This window comes from Lissotriton helveticus, chromosome 6 (assembly GCF_964261635.1).
Source record: "Lissotriton helveticus chromosome 6, aLisHel1.1, whole genome shotgun sequence".
In the NCBI taxonomy this organism is placed as follows: Eukaryota; Metazoa; Chordata; class Amphibia; order Caudata; family Salamandridae; genus Lissotriton; species Lissotriton helveticus.
Genome location: NC_136067.1, coordinates 1,434,107,376 through 1,434,120,443, shown reverse-complemented (window position 1 = coordinate 1,434,120,443; position 13,068 = coordinate 1,434,107,376). Strand labels below are relative to the sequence as shown.

At 41.3% G+C, this 13,068-nt stretch overlaps 1 protein-coding gene across 3 annotated transcripts in view; it reads right to left on the bottom strand.

Moving 5' to 3' along the window:
* The window catches only part of LOC144761783 (MFS-type transporter SLC18B1-like), a 1,350,585-nt gene that overhangs the window by 911,005 nt on the left and 426,512 nt on the right, over window positions 1–13,068 (bottom strand). For all 3 annotated transcript variants that reach the window (XM_078647026.1, XM_078647029.1, XM_078647027.1), the window contains exon 7: window positions 11,831–11,967. In XM_078647026.1, coding sequence (XP_078503152.1) covers window positions 11,831–11,967 — 137 coding nt within the window. The remainder of the gene's footprint in view (window positions 1–11,830; window positions 11,968–13,068) is intronic.

Sequence of the window (13,068 nt, the reverse complement as noted above, 5' to 3'; positions counted from 1 at the left end):
TATTTTAAACATGTCTAATATGAGTGGTATTGTACATGTATTTAAGACAGTATTTTCTGGACTGTTAGCACCTTTTGAAGCAGTCCTAGGAATATTTCCAAACTTCGTGCACTTTGTGTTTAGCGGATTGCCTCTCGTTATGGAACTCGCTGCAGGGATACTATTTTTGCTCCTACTGCTGCGATAAGGCAAGTCAATCCACAAGCGACAACCAGTTCACCATGGAGACAACTCTACTGGTGATGAAGTGTCTTCAGCGCATTGTCCAAATTTTGGGACTACCTCGTCTAAGAGAATTGAATACCACATGGTTTCTATCATTCAGACCAATTTGGCAAGATTGCATCTTACCTGTTCCGCACTGCCTGCTATGTGGAGAGGAATGCGTGCTAGACACATGTCTGACACTCCCAACAGTCATGCCAACGGATGATGATACTTTGCTAAAATAGCCAAAAGGGTATACATTGCATAAGCCTACGTCATAAACTACACCTCTTAACCAGATGTGACATCTGAATATTTACGAACTCGGCAAACAGAGTTCCTTTTACAAAACTACGTTTCCCAGAGTTAAGTTGACGCGGGTTGATGACATTCGAGAAGTGACCAATGGATTCACGGTATACTCTTGCGCAGGGTTGTACATGCGCAATGGGACGTAATACTGACGAGGTATCCAATGGGTCTCAATAATTTTTAAATGCGGCGCGAGACGGCACCGCGGCACCTCCCCGAACAGCGCAGATGCCTGTCTGGTGTACCGACGGACAGGTAGGCATGACAACAGACCTATTGAACTGGCGATATCATTGTATATAATGCAGATCTTTACTTTCCTGGAGAGTCATGTTTATACACCACTCCCTTGACTCTTCGCTGTTACAGGTATCCTTTATGAGAAGCGGTTGCCAAGAAAGGCAACTTCCTTAGAAACGAGTGGAGCTCACTACTCCCAGTAGATATATAAACTTTTGCACACACGTGCGTGTATGTTTCTCCCCAAATATAATGATTTCTGATAACATCTGAGCATGCTTGTGAGCGCCTGGAGCCATACCGATATTATGAGTATTGTTCCTTATGAAATCAGCAGGATCCTTTAGCCTTATCGAAATAATAGGAATAGAAGTAATAACTTAGACAGAATGTTTGTTTGGCAGCAGTCACGAAGGCCACTTACTATCGACCTTGTGGTTTTCTACTAGAGCGGTGCCCCAATTTCCTGAGCTGTAGCCAGGCGAGGAGCGGCGCCTGCCTCTCACACTCAAGTTGAGTGAGAGGGAACTCAAATAAGAATGAGTTGGGTAATGTTTTCCAAACATACCAAGGATGGGTTATTATAATAAAACTCATGTGTGAGATAACTTTCCTGTTTTTTAATATGTTATCTCACCTTCTCTGTTTTCTCTTTTTTGTTTATTGTGTCCTCTCTGTATGGTACCTCTGGTGTGCGGATATCTGTTTCACTCCAAAAGAGAAGTGAGAGGACTGAAACAGGTGATATCTTTGACAACTTTTGATTTGTTATACACTCACTCGTTTTTGAAGCAGTAGCAAAGTAGATTATTGGTCCTGAGGAAGCAGGAGACACCGTTAGGATCTAGAAACTGCAGAAACATGTCGACCTTACCATACATGCAGTAGATATTTGTTATGAACTACTGTTACTTTGCACTTTTTGTTTTTAACCTTGGAAGTGGTTTGCTTTCTAATAAAATTGCTTGTGCACCCACTATCCAATTTTAACAAAAGCACTTTCACTCACAAATTTTTGTTCAGCACTGCTTCCAGTTACCACTTTCTAGAACACCTATGTCTACATCGTGGACACACCACCTTGTGACATGGCCCAAATGATGACAAAAGGGGCGGTTCAGAGTGTGTAACTGATGGGAATATAATCACATCGTGATCAGTCCCGATGTATCTCAATGAGCTCACAGTAATACATGTTACAGAGTAGACACAGATTGAATATAGCGTTGGTAGTTATCCTAGACCCACAGTTATTTCTTGTTAGTATAGATACTTTGCTTGAACTAGTAACGGCCCATGCACTGTGTTGTCCCCAGCGGCTACCAATTCTGATGACTGCATTCATTGGGATCTCACAGATGCAAAATGCTGATGGTGAGGTACGAGAGGAAAGAGGCACACAGGTATCATCCACTAAAAAAAAACATTGCTAATGGGACCAATGCTGACGGCGATGCTTCACATCTATGTGGGGTTGATCTTCTTAACGAGGTAATCCAACTTTCGCCTACAATGGTAGACAACTTTTTTACAGACTTAGAAGATTTAATGTTTTCTCCAAACAAGAACACTGACTTTTGATTTGGCACAGTGTTCTGAGAGACTTCGAATTTGACCTTCATTTTTCAAAATTAAGTTTTAAGTTTGGGACTCTTTTTTTCTATGATTATTAATTTTTCCAAATTTGTATTTTTCATTTTTTGGCGCAAAGTAATCTGCTTAAAGTAGAACTATTCATAGAGAACTAGAATTCTTTGAAAAAACTTCCAGAGACAATATTTGACCTTGTCCTCATACCAACAGTTATATGTAATATGACATGAAATGGTTTTGGCACCTTTTTTTCTGTATTTACGAGCCATTTCATAAATGTTTTTTCATGATTCATTCAGATAGCATGTTTTTCAAATGTCAACTATATGCTTAGAATGAAACATTGCTTAAATGCGTACATCCAAATGCTCCTTTCATGTACAACGAGTACCATTGCATTTTTATGTACTTTGGGAGGGTTTAAACACTTGTTGTATAGATAGTATTTAGATACGTTTATTCATGTTTAGAGTTTAGTATTTAGTAGAAGTCATACATAAGAAAGTGGAGTGGGTGTTGAATGGCGTTTTGGATTCCGAATGGATTTTCCCGATTCGTGCCCCTATATAGGTACAATTCACGTTGCCCTAATGTAGGCATAGAAATCAAGCCCTTATTTAGGCATAGCCCATGCAACCCAAATACAGGCATGGCTACTTCCATCCGTTCACCGAATGTCACAACGATTTCTTGGAAAACCAGCTTAAGCCGTTAGGAACTTCCCCTTGCTTGAATATTGAGTTCTCCAAGAACTCAGTTAGTTTTACAATGAACATAAATTCCTTAGGGGTTCATTCATGACGTTCATATGCCCAACTTTACATCAAACATGGCATTCCCAAACACATTCAAGGTATAAATATATCGTCACTTGCTATGGCAAAGCACGGTGGTTCAGAGCAGTTCGACGACCTACTTTCTTGACTTAACTCGCTACAGCAAGCGCCGAAGGAAGTTGACTCTCCAGCTGACACACTTATCAGGAAGCTGCCCTCCTCTCCTGAGAAATCCAGCTCCAGTGTTTCTGACTCCCCTTGCGGGGTGTTGGGAAATCGAGTCCCGAGACAGAGATACCAGACCTCCTTCATTCTAAGGTATGGAGCTGATTAGAACCTAGAGAAACCTTTGGTAGATTCTTGGCAAAAACTAAACCTATGCTAAAGACCATACTTACTTCTTCCCTCGTACTAGACCTAGGTTAGGTACATTGGGGTAGACGTATTTTAGAAGCACCAGTTAAGTATTTTAGCCTGTGTTATTTATGTATGAATTTGTATATGGCTTATAAACCATACAATGCTATTACAGTATTATTTTATAATACTATTCTCGCTGTATGCATTATACTTTACATTCTGTGTACCGATTGTAGCAGTTCACCTCTCTTGCTTGAGAAAGAAGACTGTTCAATAAACCTTTTATTGAAAAAGACCATCTCACTATTTATTTGCAAACTCTGTAGAAATGAAGCATGCACGATTAACTGAGTGTAATACTTATCTATTGTTTCCATGACTCTGAAGATAGTTATTTCAGTCCTAGGGAAACAAAGTTGTCATATTTATGCGGTTGTCAGAAACCAATCCTTTCTTGTGAATTTGAGAAAGTTTCTAGTGACCTCTGAGCTAGCTGGCACTCACAATTAAGTTTAGTATATTCGATAGAGAGCTCCTGACCTAAGTCCTACATCATATCTATAAAATATATTATTCCAATGCTCAGAGCCTATTGGGAATATTGGAACTACACTACAAGAGTAGGAAGGTCTCAACTTCTACATTCAGTATAAGGCAGTAAATCAATCCTATAAAAGACAGCGGGTGTAGATCCCCCAGAATATGTACAGACAGACCTACAAGACCCATTTCAGCCCCATGGGCAGATGCAGGTGGAACATTTCTGCAATAAATATGTGGGCTGCAACATAGGTATCACCACAAACATTTGTCAAGATGGCGGCCGTGATCTCGGCCGAGTAAGCTCCTCTGGTCCGTGGCTGTCCCCCTGGCTGATTCTCGGCATTTCGGCATTTCCATCCCAGTAATTCGTTTTTTTACAATATTGTAATAAGCCTGAGCCCCCTTCTTATGGCCCTTACTTCTCGTCTGGATTCCGTGAGGTTGGGACTCGCCGTTAGGCTGATCTGGGTCTGGCGAGCAGCTCATTACTCTGATCTTCACTTCGCACACCTGAATCGGCGTTCCAGGCGGAGCCCCAAACTCAAGGGATTAGCTGCCTGTGCCGTGATTCTGTGACATCGACTGGGACCGCGAGTGAGACTTTATTTTTCAACATGCCACCTAAAGTTCTATCAAAGGCGGCGGCGGCCGCAGCTTTGAAAACCCGCGGCTCCGCTCGAGCTAATCAAGAAACTGAACGAAAGGCTTCCATGGTCCCAAGTGATAAAGAACGCGCGGCGGTTCCCGCGAAAACTCCTCCTCCTCCGCCATCCTCTGCCGGCACAATCTCGAAGAAGGGGCAGACGCTACCAGAGCTTTTTGATCAACTCGGATCAAAGGAAAAGGCAGCAGCTCTACAATGCGGTAAGGGAGGTACCGAGAAGATGCAGCCTGCTGTAAAAGGAGTAAAAGGCATGAAAGACTCTGCTGGTAAGGAGGGGGCTCTGGCAACGATCACCGTGACTCCAGAGCTATTACAAAATACTGTAGTACAGCAACCAGCTACCGTTTCTGGTATAGACTTGACTGTTACTGATGCTCCTTTGCAGACGAGCATTGAAATTTCTCAATCACCTGAACAAATTATTAAGGATAGCTCACTACAGAATACCGAGCTCCCGATTCCAATAAAAAATCGGAGGACTTACTAGAGAAGATTTCAGATTTAGGTACTGCCACTTCGACCCAATGCATTCTGGGAAATGCAGTCCAGGTTGCTAACCAACTTACTCCTACCTTGGAACTGCGTGTCAATTTAATCCCCCCTCATTCTGATGGATCTTCGGCAGAGGATCTTTTAGATACAAGGGGCTCAAAAGTTAGTGAGGCAACTGACAAATTTTACTCTGTCTCAGATCATTCGCTATCGGGGGAGGATGCCGAACTTCAATGGTCTGATTATGATAGTGAAGCAGGTGACTGGCGTCTCAGTGAGGGCTCGAAGGATTTAAATGCAGATGACTTTATTGACACAGTTCATAAGGCTCCGGGTGCTTAAACATGGGCACCAATTACTGACACGAGTGCATATAATACTCTATCAGAAGAAGGCTCCGCAACAAAAAGGCGAGTTCTAGATGATAACTCTCAGGGTGCTCTAACAGAAGCTATTGAAGAGGTGTCTCTTATAACAATTTACCAAACCATTATTATGCATCGCGGAACAAACAAGGCAGGAGAATATGCGCACACAAGGTGCGTGTCGTAAAATGCAGAATTCTCTTCGGCGTGTGGTTAAAACATGTACAGACACTTCTGCAAGGGTTGCTGAAGCTGAAGAGCGGATCTCGGCTTTAGAGGACATGACAGCGGCTCAGAAGGATCTTGCAATGGAAATTAAAGAGCAGCGCAAGGATATTCTCTGGAAACTTTCTGATTTGGAGAATCGAGCAAGAAGGAACAATTTGCGAATTTTAGGTATTGATGAAAATAAAGAAGACGAGGATGTAAGGCAGTTCATAGTAGACCTTACCTTTTCAATGAGGCTTTTCCAGAAGTCACTCAATAGGACTGGAACCTTGAAATACAACGAGCGCACAGGTTTCCATTTCATAAAAAGCAATCCTCAGCTAGTAGTAACAATACCTATCCTCATGCCATCCTCGTCTCCTTTAATAACTTTCTTGCTCGTGAAAGAATATTTGACTTAGCCAGACCAAATAAGAAGCGAATGGCCAAGAACTGCCAATTCATTGCTCGGCCTGACTTTTGTTCGGAAACAGTTGATCGCCGCCCGCATCTCCGTCAGTTGATATCCTTATTTCAGGCCAAGGGCGCTCAGGCATTTTTGCTTTTTCCAGCAAAATTAAAAGTCATTTTTAAGGGCCAAACAAAGTACTTTCTTTCTGAGATACCTGCTAAGGAGATTCTAGACTCTATCTATTGCAAATTGTCTATGTTTCTTATTCAACTGGGATGCGAACAAAGGAAGAAAAAAAAAGGGGGGGTGAATTTATAAAGTCTTAAGATGACCTGTTTGTTCTATATTCTATCTTAGTATTCTTATTTTTTTCTGATGGTAGGGCCAGCTGTAATGTCTAGACAGGGGGACCACGGACACAGCGGCGCATGGGTGCTCACCAACTTAACCATCATAAGGACCATGGTCCGCATGCTCCATATGGGGGTGAAGGGTGTGAGGGGGAGGGGGGTGGGGGTTGTGTGTACTGGGGTTGGGTGGGGGGGTGGTGTTCTGGTGGTTGGTGGTGGCCAGGAGATAGGCTGTTTCTGCAGGAACATGTTTGATTTTTCAAAATTTGCTATATATAGTGCCAATTGTTATTTTGTGCAAAGGTACTCCTAGGGGATTACATTTTTGTTCAATTAGTAAAGTGGTTTTTCAGGATTGTTGGATTTTGATCATTTCTAATGGGGGGATAGGCTAACATGTGCGACCTGGAATATCTGTGGATTAAATAACCCTAAAAAACGTAGGATTTTTCATAAAATGCTTCAAATTATGCAGGTAGATTTAATTTGGCTGCAGGAAACCCATATTCCTTGGAGTGATCGAGGATGTCTAAAATGTCCTGGTTATGATTTAGTTGCCTGCACTCATCAAACATCCACAATTAGGGGTGTAGCTATCCTGTTAAAAATAGGTGTTGGGTTGGTGAAAAGGGTCAAAGAAGATAACTGTAGTAGATGGATTGTTTTGGAAGTATTGGTAAATAACCGCCCTTTGTCCATATGTTCGATCTATGCTCCTAACCTTGATGACCCCCAAGTATTTAGGAATCTAAATATTGAACTAGCTGGATGGTCTCATCCAATGTTGTTGTGTGGTGATTTCAATATTGATATTTCCCGTCAAATCAATATATTAACGCACCATGGTTATGTAGGTCGGAAACCCCAAGTTTTTAAGGCCCTCCAGACCCTTGTTGTGGAACATGGCTTGATTGATGTGTGGCATCATTATTATCAAGATAAGGATGGCTATACATCATATTCTATTCCGCATAATAAAATGGTGAGTCTTGATTATGTTTTTTTGTCCGACCAATTGGTCGGAACTGCAAAGATTGAAGTCACTCCTAGGACTATATCCGATCACAATCCTATAATTATTAATCTTGTATGGGATCGTCCTTTCAATCAGATTAGATCATGGACTTTCGAAAGGAAACTGCTCTTAGATGAGCAATATCAGGAACAGATGACTCCTTGGATTGTATTTTTTTTTAATATTAATAGGGCTACAGCTTCCGGTTTTATTGTCTGGGACACATTCAAAGCTGCCCTGCGTGGAGAAACCAAAAGATTTGCATCTTTCAGGGGGAAGAAAGCGCAGCAGTAAATTAAATCTAGATTAGAAGTGCTTCAACAAGCAGAACTTGATCTAAGTACTAATATTCGGTTGGTACAAGATGTTGATAATTGTCAGAAAACGGTCGCAATCGCAAAGTCTAATCTTTTAGAACCACTGTATACAGATCTTGCAGTTAAATACACACAGTTCCGAACCTTAATGTATGAGTTGGGGAGAATTCAGGCCAGGTCTTAGCAAAGAGATTCCAGCAAAAGGCCATGGCCAATCGGATTGTTCGAGTTATGGACCAGTTTGGTACAGTTCAGGAAACTCCTAGTGGTGTTTTGAATGCCTTTGTGCATTTTTATTTGAGTTTATACACAGAGCAACAACAAATTGGCATGGATCAATTTTTTCATACTTTGGATACTCTGAGGGTTACAGCAGAGCAAAATGAGGCCTTGTCCGCTCCTATCAGTTGGGAGGAGGTTGAAACTGCCATAAAATCTCTTTCTAATGGTAAAGCAGCCGGACCTGACCTCATTCATTTAGAATTTTATAAGACCTTTTCAACAGTATTCAAACAAGAAATGCTAGATGTCTTTAGAGCCGCACAAGCTGGAATTGTGCCTGATTCTTGGCAACGGACAATAATTGTCCTTTTCAAGAAAAAAGGCAAAGATGAGTTGAACCCCACATCATACCGGCCAATAGCACTTATCAACACTGATAGTAAAATGTATTCCTGGATTTTAGCTTTTAGGTTAGTTCAAGTCATTGTTCCATTGGTTTCACCCCGTCAACACGGGTTTATCCCCGGTAGAGACACAACCGATCATATCCGGCGTGTCATTGCTTTGCTCGATTGGGCTAAGGCCACTAGCTCTCCTCTTGGGGTGATCCTGTTGGACGCCGAAAAGGCGTTCGACAGGGTCTCCTGGGGATATTTGTGGGGTGTGTTACATTGCAAGGGATTTTCTGTGAACTTTATTCAGGCCCTCCAAGCTTTATATTTAGCTCCATCTGCCGCAATCCGTATTTCAGGGAAGGAGTCAGAGTATTTTTCTATTAGTAGGGGGACTAGACAAGGCTGTCCTTGCTCTCCCCTTCTTTTCGCTTAGTTTATTGAACCCTTCCTTAGTATGATTGAAATGTCCCAGGCCATTTCCCCTGTCAGGGTTCAGGGAGTTGAGTATAAGGCATTGGCATATGCCGATGATATTGTAGTAATAACTGACAATATCGCAGTATCGTTTGCTTTATTAGAGACTCTTGCGGGGCGATTCGGAGCTATCTCTGGCTATAAGCTAAACGTCGCAAAGACGCAAATTGTACAATCGATAACTATGCCCCTTTCACAGTTGTCTGTAGTTCCAGAGGCTACATATTTAGGTGTTCAAATTTCGGCTAATGTAGATCAGATTCCTGATTTGAATTATTCCCCCATAATTGCTTCACTTCATACCAAGTTAGAGAGATTAGATCATCTACACCTCTCTTTATTTGGTCGTTGTAATATCTTAAAGATGTTTGTCCTTCCGAAATTTTTATACCTTTTTAGATCTATTCCACTCTTAATTCCTAAGGCAACACTAATAAAAGCAGAAAGGATATGTCAGCGATTCGTGTGGGGTTATCGTAAACCAAGAAGGGCGGAAAAATGGACTTGTCTACCGCGCGAGCGTGGCGGTTGGACAGTTCGAATCTGTTATATTATTATTGGGCTGCTTTGCTACAACATTTTGGCGTCCCTCTGTTAGGAGACTCAGTTGAGATTCCCCTGCATATGTCTCCCTCAATATATGCAATATCGCTTGGTGATGCTACCAAAGGAGTTTTAACCCGGGTTCTCGAACCAAGCTATTTAAAAAAAAAACAAATTTAAGGTCTGTTGGGCCCTATTTTCGATTTGGCAAAAAATTTGCCGCTATTGTCATATTTCAAAGTTGAATTATTACACTCCATTTAATGCTCCAGGATTATTACCTCCAATATTTCAAGAGGGTGTGATTATTCAATGGAGCTCTGCTGGTCTGAAGGAAATTGGGGACCTGGCCCAGTTGGGTCAGATGGCTTCATTCTCTTATTTGAAAGAGAAATTTCATTTACAATCTAGTCATTTTTTTAAATATTTACAGCTCAGAAGTTTCCTCGACAAGAATCTCTCAAGCAATCCTAATATGTTTGATAAGATTATTATGGTGGAATTAATATTAAGAAAATCTAAAATAGGGGCACTGTATCAGTGTCTTCTTGCTCAACTCCCAGATGACTTAGAGGCTCAGAATAGTAAATGGGTTGGTAAATTCGGGGTCTTAGTTATATGTCAATGTTTAATCTCTATTACACTACTGCTAAGCTAGTTAGCTGGGGGGTTGCCAGAGGTGCTAAATGAACTTCTTGTGCTATATGTAAACTTTTTTCTGCAGATTCTGTTCACATATTTTATGCATGTCCTGAGTTATGTTCTTTTATAAATGAAATTGAAGCCTTTATTAATCAGGTAATTGAAACCCCTGTTATGATCTCAGCGGAGTTAACAATAATTGGCTACGAACATTCAATGGCCTCTGAAAGAACAAGATATAGTCATGTTTTTTTGTTTATTGCAATGGCCATGATCAGACTCTGTATCACGTCACTGTGGCTTAGTGCTGAACCGCCCATTTTTTGTCATTGGAAGGCTAGGATGCTTGCATGGCATAAATTGGAGACGTCGGTTCAGGTGTTGAGAGGGAGTAGAAGGCGTTTGATTGCCTCCAAGAATTGGGCACCATTTGAGCGTTGGCTTTCCAATTAAATTTTATTTTATTGTATTGTATAACTTTTCTGTGTATATTATGTGTCTAATGTTCTCCTGCCACCATGTGTTCTTTAAATGAAAAATAAAAATAAAGTAAAAAAAAAACATTTGTCAATCATTATTAATTGGATTTAAACCATATGTCAGCAGAAAAGTTTGGTTTAGTGGTAATAAAGTCAACAATGATATCAATTAATACAACATGGTTCTGTTTCTAAGCCCTCTCTTGGACCAAGTGTGCTCTTGTTGAATCCTCATTTTAGTTGGGTTTGAGATTAGTAGGGCAAATGATACACAATGACTCCATTACTTACCAGTGATCTTCATTACCCTCATTTTAGCCCTTCTCATCTCACTCCACCACCCCCCTGAGTTTTGCTCCTTATGGGGACTAATTGTAAACTTGTAACACACAGGATGAGGGGAGGCTGGTGGAGGTCTTCTTAGAGCATGTTAATAGACATAGTAATGAGACTTTTGGTCTTTTGGGGTACATACTCTATAAACCAACCTGTAAGGGAGATGGGACTCCTCATTTTGGTTAGGACTGAGACAAGGAGGGCTAACATTAAGGGTAATGAAGATTACCAGTCATTAACCTTTCCTTCAAAAGACTTTTGAAAATCTTGGCTACATCCTTAAATGTTGACCTAAGTACATCATGCAATCTCACAAACTGTGCAGTGTAATATGGTGGTTCTTCCCCATACCTAGGACCAGACAGTGCCTCTTTGGCTACCTCGAAACCCTGGATGATAAACAGCTTAGGCAGCATCTTGGGCTGATGGTTACTGTGCATTAACAAGCCTGAACAGGTAGCACACCTATGTACAACTTTTATGTAACTGGTCTCTTTTAGCTGCAGAGACAAGAAGAATGCTCAGAGATGGTGATGAGGAGCTGCTAGGAAATGGAGTCCCTGAACAAGCTTACTTAATTTAGCATTGCAATGTGAGTAGATTGCAATTATACATAAAAGACGGAAGTGTAACAGGCCAAATAGAAACAAAACAGGGTAAAAGATGAATTCCAAACTTTCCTAAATCTTTAAAAGTCAGGAGGCAGATATTCAGCATAGATACACGAATTGTCGGTGGTCATCCTCCTCTACTACAAGAGGTAGGGATTCACAGTGGACAGCTGTAATTCTTATGACTTCTGTGGAGGTCTAGCGGCTGGGCTAGTGGATGAACAGAAGAGACAAGGGACAAGGGCAAATGGGGTTGCAGGCACATTGTGGCTTACCTTTTCGTTTACAAAAATGGACAAAGTGGGATCCAGAAAGCCAATGCATGAGGTCATTGAGGTCAAAATAAGGCACATAAGTGCAATCTTTGGTAGTGTGAACAGCCTCCAGAACGAGTCTCGGGTTGGAACACCATCTAGATCACAGAAGGTGAAAAAAACAAAGGAAGCAATTACCTCCAAACTGAAAACAAAACAAACAAAATACAACTAGTCAATGGACCTTGCTCTTAAGCACTAACGTTGTTGTCTTAGAAAAAAGTTACTTACCTCAAGCAATTATTTTCCATTTTGGATGTATTCTATAAATTTACTTCAGGGTGAAAATCATATTGGGAAGTTAATACAAGGCTTATTCTAATAATGTAATCATCATCATATAACTGAAGGATTAATATATAACCAGCTACTAGTTTAAATATATATTACTATTTTACCCAAACAGAATCATGGCATCCAGATGTGTTCGAAAATGTGTAGCTTTTAAGAGTTAAAGGTGATCCTCTATATATAAACTTAGCAATTAGTACAAGATCTACTATAACCTTTGCTTCTTTAACAGGTTCTCATTTTTTACATCATGTTGATAAACAAACATTGGCAAAAGCTAGCCAATGGGTCTGGCATTGGCTGACAATCTTTTTGTGTAACCAAGGCTTTATTTTCTAATGGGTTTCTGTAAAACTCTTTTACAGAAAACATTCCATATATGGTCATTGCTTAATGGATAGCCATCTTGAAATCGTTTTTGCAATAAAGTTTTCTAAAAAAAAAAAAATTCAAGATTATTGCCTCTATATGAAGATTAATTTAAACACTTGTGCAGCCATATATTAACCCCTTCAGTGCTCCTGATGGAGCAGTTCCGTCATGAGCCACGGTTGGCGTGTGCTCATGACGGAACCGCTCCGTCATGGCACCCACCTATGGGGAAAGCACTGGTGCTCCCCCCAGTGCCAGCCCAATATCATGCCACAAAGGGGGATGGCAGCGGAGGAGCGACCTCTGCCACCCCAACCACCCCTCGGCATTCCTGTGACGTCAGCGAGCACAGCGCGCGCCAACATCAACAGGAAGCGCTGGATGCCTGGAAACCATTTGTTTCCAGGCGTCCAGAAGATTTGGATGTGAGTTTTGGGCTCCGGTGGGGCGGGGGGGGGGGCAGATCTGGTCACATTGACGCATTGGGGTGAGGAAAGAGTGTTTCCTCCCCCCTGTCTCAATGCAGGGTATTCCTG